At 34.3% G+C, this 12,748-nt stretch overlaps 1 protein-coding gene across 1 annotated transcript; it reads right to left on the bottom strand.

Moving 5' to 3' along the window:
- Positions 1-446: 446 nt before the first annotated feature.
- LOC109339610 (cytokinin dehydrogenase 6-like) lies at positions 447-6,371 on the bottom strand. The gene is made up of 5 exons (XM_019577074.1): positions 4,228-6,371; positions 3,794-3,921; positions 3,432-3,692; positions 3,048-3,310; positions 447-2,976 (listed from the first exon to the last, which is right to left on the bottom strand). Exons 1-5 carry the CDS (start codon positions 4,904-4,906, stop codon positions 2,655-2,657), a joined length of 1,653 nt encoding a protein of 550 aa, XP_019432619.1. The 5' UTR covers positions 4,907-6,371; the 3' UTR covers positions 447-2,654.
- Positions 6,372-12,748: the final 6,377 nt, after the last annotated feature.

The following is a 12,748-nucleotide window of genomic DNA, read 5'->3' as shown; positions in this document are numbered from 1 at the left end:
GTGTAACAAAACATTTTTTATTGATTGTCAATTGTGTGTCAAGAGCCTGAAGGTTAGCTCTAATTTTTTTCCAATTGCTAAAAAAGGGCGGCCCAATGCACGAGTCTCCCTTTTAGTGGGGTCTAGGGAAGGTATATGTATGTAGCCTTACCTTTGGAAGCAAAGAGGTTGATTTCAGGATTTGAACCCATACGGCACAAGGCAAGCAACCGTACCGCTGATCAAGGCCTAGGTAGTCAATAGCGCGCTATAGTGCCGCAATAGCAGACTGTAGCAATGTTTCGACCATTACCCATGACACCATAGTGGATAGCGGTGCAGATGGTCGTAGCACCTGTAGCAAGTCAAATAGCAGCAAAATCGGAGGGCAAATAGTGGATCATGACTCGCTACATGTTTTATTGCAAGTGGAACCCTAATTTTATAGAAGAAAAGTATTTTTTGCCCCTCTTTTTAATAAGTGGCTAGTTTTCCACTAGGGTTTTAGGTAATTTAACCTCCCATTCTTTCCCTTCTACTTAACACATTGATTTTCCTAGGCCATGTGATTTGTAATTGGTTATACCTTTCTTCTTCCTTCTTCCAAATTCCAGTTTACATGTTCAATTGCTTACATGTTCTTCATCAACATAGAACAAAATTGCAAGGCTTCCTAATTCACGAACATTCTCCATCTTTTCTTAAAAAAAAATTCTTGGTCCATGATTGTTTGCCCCATCATCTCTTTATTGATTCTCTTATCAAATTGATTGAACCCAATTGACATCATCTTTGTGTGGTTCAATTTTGTGAGATACAATTTTGTTATGGCATCCAACTTTGATCAGCTCTAGAACTTTTAATACTCTGATCTTGATTATTAATTAGGAATGTGTCTTTAATATGATCTATTGTAGTATTTATATATGTAGGCTATAAACTACTTATAATTTTTTTTTCCTAAGTTGTAGCAGTTGTCCCGCTATCCCGCTATAGTGTTTTTGGGGTCGGCTGCTACGCTCCACTATCCAGGATTGACTACCTAGATCGAGGCTCACCGTCTTAATTTCTTTCCAATTGTTATAAATTCAAATTTTATTATAGGTAAAGAGTTAAGTCAGCCAGTGATTTTTTATTTTAGTTTTAAAAGGTATCAGTAAACCACTCTGGACACTGTTGACTTTTAAGTCTTATATAATAAAGCTCATATACTCAATATAGGTTTCTTGGTGCTATATATAACATCCTATTTAGGACAATTTCTATATCATATGCTTGTCAGTCTGTCTCAGTATGTTCCATTCATAATAGATTCTTCTGTGCCTTTTCGTTGGGGCTATCTATGCCCCTTGACTATTTTAAGGCTAATTGTAAGGCTATACATTGCATTTATGTCTTAATTTTCCTGTATTGAATAGTTATTTAAGATGTCCCGGTCAACCTTGAAATAACTAGTGTTTGCTTGTGCTTTTGATAGGAGATGGATCCCTTTTCTATGTACATGATCTTCCAATTGCTTGTTTTTTGCTGTTGTCAGCAGGAAAGCAGCTGCTATAATTGACGGTTCCAAATCAATTATAGCTGAACAATTACACATTTCTATCAAAAGCAGGAAAAGATATACCCCACTAAAATTAGTTGAGAAAGTAAGGAAAAAAAATCATAAAACATAAAATGGTTCCCTACACTATTATGGCATGAGCATGCATTGCTTGAGAATTAGGAAAAATGGAGTTGGACTTACACAATCTGAACTTCAACTAAAATAAGAAATGGACTTAATAAATAAATGAACTGTAACTTGTAATAGTTGAAATCCTTTTCTATTTTACTTTACAGCCAATGAAGAGCATGGAGAAACAAGTTCTGCACATTTTGTTGTGCTGTTATGCCTCATTTCAACACAAGTATAAATGTACGTAGTTGAGTCATAAGAAATAAGATTTGTTATTGCCCATTTTTATTTGAATGATTGCTGTAAAATAAGAAAATTATGGGTGTTTAATGTATTCCTTTGTTGTTGAAGCAGCCTATTTTTTCTGTGTATCATATTTCCCATTTTTAAGAATGCCCCCTTTTCTTTTTGCCATAGACTTAGTGATATGTGTGGTAGGCATTATTTATTTAAAAATTCTTGGATTTTCTAGGAATAGGCTATGGATTACTGTAGGTTGATATGCATTATCTTTCATCTAATAAATATCCATTTTGATGTCATTTTATACTCAGAAGCAGATAGATGCCAAGAAAAACCGTAGGCAAAACCATTAAGAAAGATTTAGAGATTAATGCTTTGTCAAGGACATAGCATTACAATATTGCTCGATTCCTGTAGCCGACCCCACCTAGTGGGACAAAGGTTTGTTTGTTGTTATTGTAATGTTTTACGGATGCCTTAATCTTTGTTTAATGCACATTTATAACTTTTTGTTCTTGAAACTGGCTACATTAGATAATACAATATGGGACTGTTTACAAAATTGATATATACATTCAGTTCTAGCAAGAAAAATATCTATATGTTCTTTACATACCCTATAATATTGATAGATACATTTAGTTCTTAGCCAGAGTGCCAGGCCTGCTGCCTTGTGCTACATGTGTAGCATGTAATGCAATATTTGCACATGCCATAATGGCCTTTTCCTTTTCAGAGTAATAAAGTGATGCTTCCCTCATGAGAAGGTTATTGCTTTTTGAAATATTCGTTGGCCAGGAGCAAGTATTGCCAATGGATCATAAACAGATTTTCTTTGCAGGAAAACCTCCCATTGAGGACCAAAGTGCGCCTTCCATTCATCCTGTGTATTGTAGTGGGGCAAATATTGCTTTACCCCAAGTTGTGCTCCTTCACAGTATTCTAAAATTCTCTTATTCTGATTTAAAATGTGTTCAAGGCCATCAGGGCCATTGGAAGAGGGAACTGCAGAAGCAAGAAATGCCACTAGGTAGAAAATATCTTCATCTGGCATAACAACTGAAGTTCTGTTGTCCCACCTGCAAAGAAATTTGTTAATAAAGGCTACAATATAGAATTAGTTGTGATAACGAGTTTTGGGAACCATTACTTTGATTTTTTTACGGGGTAGATTAGGACGGGGCCACTGCTTGTTTCAGTTACGATATTCCCAAACACAACTTCTGCAAATTTGTGTATTTTGCTTTTGGGTATAAAAAGATTGAGCCATGGGTGTGGAACATCCCACAAGCCTTTTGAACGCAACTTGACCTCTGAAGTATGCACCCTGTCTAAGAAGTCTACATATGTGACTTCTGTTACAAAAAGTGTTGATGGGATATAATTCAAGTGGGACAAGAGTGTCTTAACTTCCTGCATAAAAACAGTAAATTGATTATTATTATTTTTATATTACAACAAATTGGTGATTTATTTATGTATGTAGTTACTATTTATATAAAATCAATCTTTAAATTGATCTGTTCTTGCTCACCTGATTTACTGCATGGGTTTCTTCCATACTGATGTATTTGGCCAATTCTAAGCAGAACAGAGTTCTTCCATCTGATTTGAACTTATGAGCTTGAACCGGGTCTTGTGGATTGAAAGATGTTCTCCAGTTATTTAGAAGACCAGTTCTATTTATTATCACAAACCCTTCAATGTAATCAAATGCATTTTCCATGAATATTAATTTCTCTTGATCTCTGGTGAAAGCTGTAAAGTCTGCATATAGCACTCTAATCCATTTTACCTGTTCAAAATTGAAAAAATCTATGATGACAACTGGTAATTCCAGAAAAAACTAGGTAAAATTGAAAGGCCTTGTTTGAGGTAATGTCCTTGATGCATTACCATGGTAGGTGCTGGTTCCAGCAAAATTCTTGCTCTTGTTATTATGCCAAACTGACCTAGTCCCCCAAGTACGCTGTGGAAGAGTTCACGATTCTGCTCCTCTGAACAGTTTACCACCTCCCCCGTTCCTGCAGTTAATCATTGACCAACTTTTTCATTCACCAAAGAGAATGCATTTCTTTTCTTTAAAAAAGTTATTTGCAACCAATAATTTGAGAGCATCCCAATTCCTATGTGCCCAAGGTCATGTTACTAAATGTATTAACAAGGGATTTTAAGATGTTATTATGTCTGTTTCAAGTGAATTATTTGTTTTGAAGTGACAAAATAGCAGCTGCTGTAATTATAAAATGATCTGTCCCATTGTTTCAACTCTTGACCATGTTATTATTTACCATGTTTTCACAGTATGGTTTCCTCACCAAGTTACCAACCTGTAACAATCTCCAGCTGCTTAACATTACTTATCTGGGGACCATGCAGGAATGCCTGCCCACTGACGCCAGCGTTCGATAAAGTGCCTCCAACTGTCAGATGTAGGTAGTCTGTCCATGATCTTGGTGCTAACCCATACCTTAGTGTCTCATGCAGAATGTTTATCCACAATTCCCCTCCTGAGACGTCCACATAAGGTAATTCCCCTGCATATACCTTCATTTCTGGGGCAATGAGAGATTTCATGTTGATCACAACTCCTCCATGAGCCTGAGATTGGCCCTGAAGTGAGTGGCCATGGCCTCTAGCTGCAACAGTGAGCTGAGAACTAGGACCCAAGTTCCAGATATGCTTTATGGTGACTGCAATATCAGAAACTGATTTTGGATGCAGTAGTGCCATGGGTTGAGTATGGTACCTGTTGCCAAAGTCTCGGGATGCTTGGCTAAGGCCAACTTCATCAAAATTCAAGTGTCCTTCCAAGGGAAGTGCTTTTAATGAAGAAGGGATACTGGAAATACAGAAGTTAAGTTGAATGGTTATACAACTGAGCAACAAAATCATGAAACCTCTGAGGAACAGATTGTTGTGTTCTCTAACGAGGCTAAATGATGGGTAACTCGTTTTTCTTTTAGAAGATAAGCTTGCAGTCACAGGCTGAAGAAGCTTGATCATCATGTAGCTTTTGTTTGTTTTTTTAGCACAGAGAAAAGCAGAAGTTATAAGTTGATGCAAAGGAGTGGAGAGGGTTAGGCCAGAGTTTGATGAACTTTGTTGATGGCTTAGTCAACCCTTTAGTTAGAAAATCTGTAATAAGACTGCTGATTTGGGAGGATTCTTTTTGGTTATCCCTTTTGGGTTAGTGTATTAAAATAGAAGAGGAGCCATCATACTTATAGCAAGTTGAAAAGGAAAAGTGACAACAAAGGGAGATCTCACAAATCTTCTCACTTTTCCAAATAGTTGCAACCACAATCATTCCATGAAGGACAGACATGTATCAAATTTTCACTTGACAACCAGTTTAAGGTTACTTTTTATTTTCCCATTTGATAAAAAAACTCCTTGTTTTTGCTTTTCCACTGCTTATATTACTCTGCATTTGAGAGTAGGTATGTCAATGGTCTAGTCTACCTCACAAGTATGTTGAGGTGGTATTGAATCTATTGCTGTCGGAATGTAAACATCTTGCATCCCTGCCATTAAATTGTTTGAGAAGGACTTCAGTGCTTGTATGGTATTAATATGTTCAAGAGATATGACATTGGTGGGGTCTTTGTTGGTCCATGTGACACGTGAATGCTTTCATTTATTTGTGCTGAGTTAGGACTATAGACTATGATTCTTGCCATTGATTGGCCATGTAAGCACTAGGGCCTCTTCTTGGAACAAAGATTTGATGCTCCAAATCCGGTCCCCAATCCTGTCCCGCACCAATGAAAATATGTCACGTGAATTAAAAAATTTAAACATTTATTATTTTGATATTTTTGCTTCATTATCATTAGGCGGGGACAGAGTTTGAGAAATGGTTTGGGACAACAGATCCATGTTCCTCTTCTTGGGCCACTCTTTTGTAGGTCATGCCACTGGAATAAGGAGAAGAAAAACAAATGTAAACAATGAAAGAATGCTACTTCTGAGCTAGAAAATGTTCATGCAATGCTGCTTGGGTATCTGATACAATACTCCCCAACCACCACTGTTGCTGATGTTATTTAGAATCTTTAGTACTAAGCTATTGGACAAATTTTTAGTGGTTCTCTTGCTTATACTTTTTGGTTTTTTGGTTAACTTTGGGTGGTAATAAATTACTCTGGTACTAGTACCACTTGGACTTTATACTTTTTATTCGAAGTTGTATTTTGGGTCCAATGAGAGATTTTACAGCTTCTTAGTGTGATAGAGAGTATCATATCTCACCCCCTTTATAAATTTGTCACTTTACTATATTGGAAAGCAAACAATGGTAATCTTCTGTTGCCAAATTATGTAGGTCATCAATGGGTTCCATGTGATCCTGGAATTGGAAAACTTCCCTGTTGTATGTAAGAAAATTTTACCAATGGGCAATAGCCTGTTACAGTGATGCTGGAATTGGAAAACCTAATCTGTCATAGTGAGTAGCATATCTCACCCCTTTCCCTTTATGATGATTTATACTTTCTCCAGCTTTTTGTTTTCTTCTCAACAAGTTATAAACTTATAATGTTATAATGTTATATTTGAATTTTTATCAAGTTAACTAAAGCGAAGTTACATTGAAGTTATATTATAAGTCAATAAAAGTGAGGTTAGAATGAAGTTTATGGTTTATCAGAAGTCTACACTAGTGGTTCCAACTTCCAAGTCTTTTAGCAATTGATTTCGCATAAAACATTGATTAATGGTTATGGAATTATTAGCAGGTAACGTATCAACGGGTTAGTATTTGGTATTTGCATAGAAGTACTTATCCAAAATTGAGGGAAAATGGATACTTCAATGTTAAACATCACATATTCTTACACTGATTTAGTTTTGATGCTCATGGCTTATACTGATTTAGTTTTGACGCTCATGGCTTATACTGATTTAATTCCAGCCTCTATAACAATAAAGCAAGAGTCCAAAATGTACAATAACACACCATATGTTCAATGAATCAGTTTAAATTTGATGACATTCTAAATCAATGGAATCTATTTCCAAAGTGAAAGTGAAAATCAATTAAAGAATGGTAGTATAGCAAGCTGTTTCTGAGGTGAAAGTGGAAGCTTTTGGATCTGGTTCTCTCAGCCAAAACGACAGAATGGAAAGAGCAAACAGTGGTTTCCGAGCATGCATGTTTACAATTTGCACTCCAAAACGTTTACTGTATTTTTGTGTGTTACAATTTGCACTCCAAAATGTTTACTGTATTTTTGTGTTTTACAATTTCTAATTATTGCAACTTCTACAAATACGTTACCTGCAGGCTGTAGCTATATGACACCACCATAAAGCTTCGAAGTTACAAAGAGAATATTCGGTTTCGGGATTATGGATTCCATATATTTACATACTCCTAATTTTATTTCCTACTCAATGTTTCATTTTGTTTTACTTATGTTCCTTAATTTTTTTGGGCTTGTATTGTGATTTACCCATTCTCTATAACATTTGCCTAATCTAAAGAAGATCTTCTGTGCTATGGATATTTCATTTGTATCTCAACTAATTAAAATGTATAATTTAAGTGAGAAAACAATTAAAAATATAAAGTAATATTTTATATTATTTGATGTATTTCTATCAGACAGGGATATATGGATTTTTTTGGGACAGAGGATCCATGTTCAATCCTTTGATCTCCCACAGTGCATTGGAACACATAGATGATAATATAATTGAATAGGACCTAACCCTACCCACTCACCTAATTTGCTCTTATCATGAGCCTGAATAAGTTCGGGTTTCATTGGATCTAGGTTCGAGCTCAAGAATTAGACTGATCTATATTTAGGTCGGATAAGGGACAAACATGATCCGATCCATTGTCATCAATTCAACATGTTTTTATGTGCATATTCAATTGTATGTAGACCTTTTTGTTAGACTCAATTATAATTTGTTACATTTTAAAGTGGCAAATCATTAAATTAACTAAAAAATTTCTCACCAATATTTCATGCAATTTAATTTAAAGACTCAACTCCAAGTTACTCTAACATTTTTTTGTGTTACACTGCCTTGGTGCCTTACTTTTTGGGTTTACAATCTAATGTTTGAAAGGGAAAAGAGAGAAGGAATGGAGGTAGACATACTCCCTACCCTTTTATAGAGGTTGAAGTTAAAAAAAATGATAGAAATCTCTTATCTTATTTGAAAGTTAAAAAAAATGATAGAAATCCCTTATCTTATTTTAAAGTTAAAAAATAGAGTAAAAGGGAATGGTAACATTAGATTTTCAATGTAGCCCACATTTATGCTTCTTTGAAATTTGACGGCTTCCTTACGGGGAAGGATAGTGTGATTTGCAGGGGAATTTACTTATGCTTAGAGTGATGTTAATTAGTGTTTATAGGATATTGTTCAAAACTGGAAATTTTATATTTTGATGTGTACATTTACTATGTTAGAAATCCAAAATTCATATTTTCCCATAATTTTGAAAATACTAAATGTATACATAAAATACACTACAAAAAAGTAACATGTGTGGCATAGTGTGAATATTTTATTATTAAAGATTGATTACAAGTAATATATATAACTTTCTCATTACTATGAACATTTATAACATGATTTGATATGATAATATATTATCACTCTATTTCTACCGTTTGAGATTTTTGACCATGGCCTTAAGCCTCATGTTTATCTGAAGTAAACAAAGAATCACATTAAATGATTCATTGGTCTGAAAAAGACATAATCATGATATGAAGACCAACAGGATAAAAATAATATCGCCATCTTTGAAGACACATGGTGACCTCTTTTCATCCAAACGCACAAAATGAAATATTCAAAACTTAAATCATCATCCGTTGCCATTATAATAAAATTGAGATTGTTAGAAATAGAATGCAATTTAAATAATCACACACACTGTTATTATTGGGTATAGTAGTGTGAAAATGTGAACAAAGCAACACAACCTTCTCATTTATGGTGAAAAACCTAATAATTTTGATGGCCTGTTCTCCATAAGGAGACCAACCATTAATAAAATAATCAAGACATAGATGATTGGCTGCAAATTAATTATCATGTAAGAATGATCCTTAACACTTATAGTGATAGGCCACATTATGGGGCCTCTCTACTCTTTAGTGACCATTGATGCTTGGATTGTGGAGAGCAGACACCCTTTTAGGTAGAGTATAATGATATTGCATAATTCACGGCCATGCTCTAAAGAGATTCTTGGACACACAATACTCATAAAAATGATGGATTTTGTCGTTTAATAAAGTGAAGCACTTTTTTTCTGGCATATAGAAAAAACATTTAATATATATGATGTATAGAAGTAATACAATGGATGTGGAAACAATGAACAACGTTGCTTTGAATTAACAAAGAAACAAAAGAAAAACATGGACTTGAAAATAATGGAGAGGAGGAAGATGAAGAAGAAGACATTGTTTGAGATGAAAGAATGAATGAATTGTTTATTGAATGAATTGTTTATTGAATGAATTGATTTATGAATCACATAAGAAAACCCCTTTAAATAAGAGACTCAACTCAATTATATGGAAAAAACTAAGAGATTTTCCAAAAAAAAGGAAAATTATAAACTAACTAACTAAAATTGTTGCTAACTAACTTTCTATTTTATGAAACCTAACTAACAAGCTTATATGAACATTAGTTGCATCTTTTAGAGCTATTATTAGGTGTTTGTGATGTCCACTACTTACTTGTGTTGGTTATGTATTCTTCCCATCTTTCAACATTCTCTAGTGAGTCAATTTTCATTTGTTCTTGATCTGCAATAGATGGCATTGCCTTATGTTCTTGATCTACAATGGTAGTATGCAATTTTAACACCCTCACAAGTTAGAATGTGTATATTATACAGACTAAGCTTGAAACATTAGTATGAAAAGGGCCAACAAAAAGTGACTTTGTGAAAATGTCAGTAAATTGAGAATTGCTAGAAATGGGCATCAAATGAAGAACTCCTTTGTACATTTTTTCCTAATAGAATGATAGTCATTCTCAATGTGTTAGGTACATTCATGAAAAAAAGTATTTGTTGCAATGTGCAAAGCATATTGATTATCGCAATAGATAACAATATGATTGATAGTAGGAATGTTGAAGTCATTCAATAGATAGTGAAGTCATTAAGCTTCACATCTAGTGAGGGTCAAAGCCCTATATTCTACCTCTATAGATAATCTAGAGACAATCTTTTATCTCTTACTCTTCCATGAAATCAAAGCATTCACAAGAAGAAGAAAACAAAAACATATTACTAATCTCCTTGTGTCAATGCATGATCCCCAATCTGAATCATAAATATCGTTAAACCAGTTCTAGTATTAGAGGGAAAGAAGATACATTTTCTAGATGTGTCTTTCAAGTATTTGATTATTCTTAAAGCAAAATGATAATGGTCAATTGTAGGAGTCGATAGAAATTGACTAAGGTGATTTACAACAAAGGATATATCAGGTCATGTGTGTAAGGTAGATTAATATACCAAGAAGTCTTTTGTATACAGTAGAGTTTCCATAAGGGCACTAGGTTTACTATGAAGTTTAGCACTCTATCCACTAGTGTAAATGAAGGCTTAACAACCAATAATCACGTGTCTTGAATTAAATCCAAAACATATTTCCTTTAGCAAATGTTAATCCCCTTAGTTGATCTGGAAACTTCCATTCCTAGAAAATATTTCAAATTTCCAATGTCCTTGGTGATGAATTCATTATTAAGAAGATTCTTAAGTTTCATAATTTCTCTTAAATTATTCCCAGCAATAACTAAATCATCTACATAAACAAGAATGACAGTAAAGCTTTGAGGGGATGACTTAATGTAAAGGGAATAATCAGCTTCTGATTGAAGATTTCCCAAATAAACAAGGACAACAATTAACTTGTCATTCCACTGTCCATTGGCTTATTTTAAACCATATAGAGATTTTTGAAGTTTACAAACCATGAGATCCGTCAGAGACATCCAAGCAAAGTGTGAGTTTAATGTATACTTCCTCTATGAGATCACCACAGAAAAAGGCAGTGTTTATGTCTAATTGATGTATATGTCGTCCTTTAGTGGAAGCTAGAGTCAATAAGGCTCTTATTATAGTCATTTTGAATATTGGACTAAAAGTTTCTAACTTATCAATACTTTGTGTTTGAGTGTAAGCATTTGCTATTACTCTAGCTTTGTATCTCTCTATTGTGCCATTAGGGTTATGTTTCACTTTGAAAACCCATTTGCATGAGAAGGATGTTTCATGAGAGTCTAAGTATTGTTTCTTTCAAGGGCCAATAACTCTTTATATATGACCAATTTCCAACATTTACGTTTAATGGCATCATTGTAAGTTGCAGGCTCAATTATACCGCTAATGGCTAATGAGAAGTGTTTGTATATGGAAGATAACCTGTCATAGGAAATTTATTGGGACAAAGGGTATTTGATATCTACATGGTTTATAGGTGTAGAGCTTTAGGCAGGAGAGCAGTGATAATCTTATAAATAGGTTGAGCTCTATCTAATTCTATTGAATCTTCTAAGATTTTGTTCATGGCCAATGTTTTGAGAAGAAGTAGGATCAACATGATCACGACTAAGCATGTTGGATCATCTTGGCTCAATAGAGTCAATATTATTAGCAGGGTTGAGAGAATTGGTTAAAGAGTTGGAAGGATTTTATGAGAAGTCAAGGAAATGATCATTAACAGTAAAGAATGATGTAGGTAAAGGAAAAGAGTCAGTGGGACTATGGTTATCAACTAGAGGCATGTTGGATGGAAGGGCATGACCACTATTACCAAAAGGAAAAATATGTTCATAAAAATCACATTTCATGATATAAAGAGTTCTCTAGTCTTACGATCAAGCACAATGTAGCCCTTTGTCCTAACTTGAAGCATATGAAAGCACACTTCTTTGCTCTTCGATCTAGTTTCTTTCAATTGTTTACAAGGGTTGAGTCAAAACAAAGACATCCGAAGACTTTGAGGTTAAGGAGATTGGGATCATGGCCTAAAAGGACCTGGTAAGGTGATATTCCCCCAAGCTAAGGTATTGGTTGTCTATTAATTAAAAACACGTCATGACTAATAGCAAAATTCTAGAAACGTTTTGGTAATGAGCAATGAAACATTAAAGCTCTAAAAATAACCAAAATGTGTTGGTTTTTATCTCAACTATCCTATTTTGTTGAGGAGTCCAACACAAGTATTTTGATGAATAATGCCCTTAGAGGCATAATAAGTCTTGAAGTCTAAACTCCAAATTATTATTTGATCTAATTCCCTTTAACTTGACATTAAATTGATTTTCTATAAGAGAAACAAAAGACTTAATTAAGGTGGATGCCTCTTCGTTAGTTTTCATAAATAAATAAAAAACAAAGTGTGTCTTGACTTGTCATCAACAATAATTGAAAAATATCTATGTCCTAAGGTAGAGAGGATAGAAAGAGGGGCCCAAATATCAACATGTATAAGATCAAATACTCTTGTGAATTCAGTGATATGGTTTTGAAAAGGTAGCCTCTTTTGTGTGGTAAAATGGCATATATCACAAGGATCTAGTATGGCATTACATTGTATAAAGGGAAAAGTTTTGCCTAACTCAGTTAGCTTATTGTGTGATGGATGGCATAGTCTCTTATGCCAAACATCATTATTGTAAGAAGCAAAATGATTTATAGAATGGGTGGAATTGATGACAAGACTTTTAGAGTTCATTGCATATAGGCCTCCTTGTACATTAGTTTTACCAATCATCCTCAATGTGTTGTTCTCTTGTATCATATAATTGGATTTGGAGAAACTCAACTTACAATTGAGGGTAAGGGTGAGT

This window comes from Lupinus angustifolius, unplaced genomic scaffold (genome assembly GCF_001865875.1).
Source record: "Lupinus angustifolius cultivar Tanjil unplaced genomic scaffold, LupAngTanjil_v1.0 Scaffold_82_75, whole genome shotgun sequence".
NCBI lineage: Eukaryota > Viridiplantae > Streptophyta > Magnoliopsida > Fabales > Fabaceae > Lupinus > Lupinus angustifolius.
The sequence above is the reverse complement of the archived record's forward strand: the minus strand, read 5'-3'. Positions and strand labels throughout refer to the sequence as shown.

What these genes read in the sequence shown, in the direction of transcription:
- LOC109339610 (XM_019577074.1), bottom strand. Translation starts at nt 4,906, where the DNA reads ATGATGATCAAGCTTCTTCAGCCTGTGACTGCAAGCTTATCTTCTAAA. An exon ending in TGGAACCAGCACCTACCATG is followed by an intron (nt 3,693 to 3,793) that starts GTAATGCATCAA and finishes AATTTTGAACAG; the next exon opens with GTAAAATGGATTAGAGTGCT. An exon ending in AAACCCATGCAGTAAATCAG is followed by an intron (nt 3,311 to 3,431) that starts GTGAGCAAGAAC and finishes GTTTTTATGCAG; the next exon opens with GAAGTTAAGACACTCTTGTC.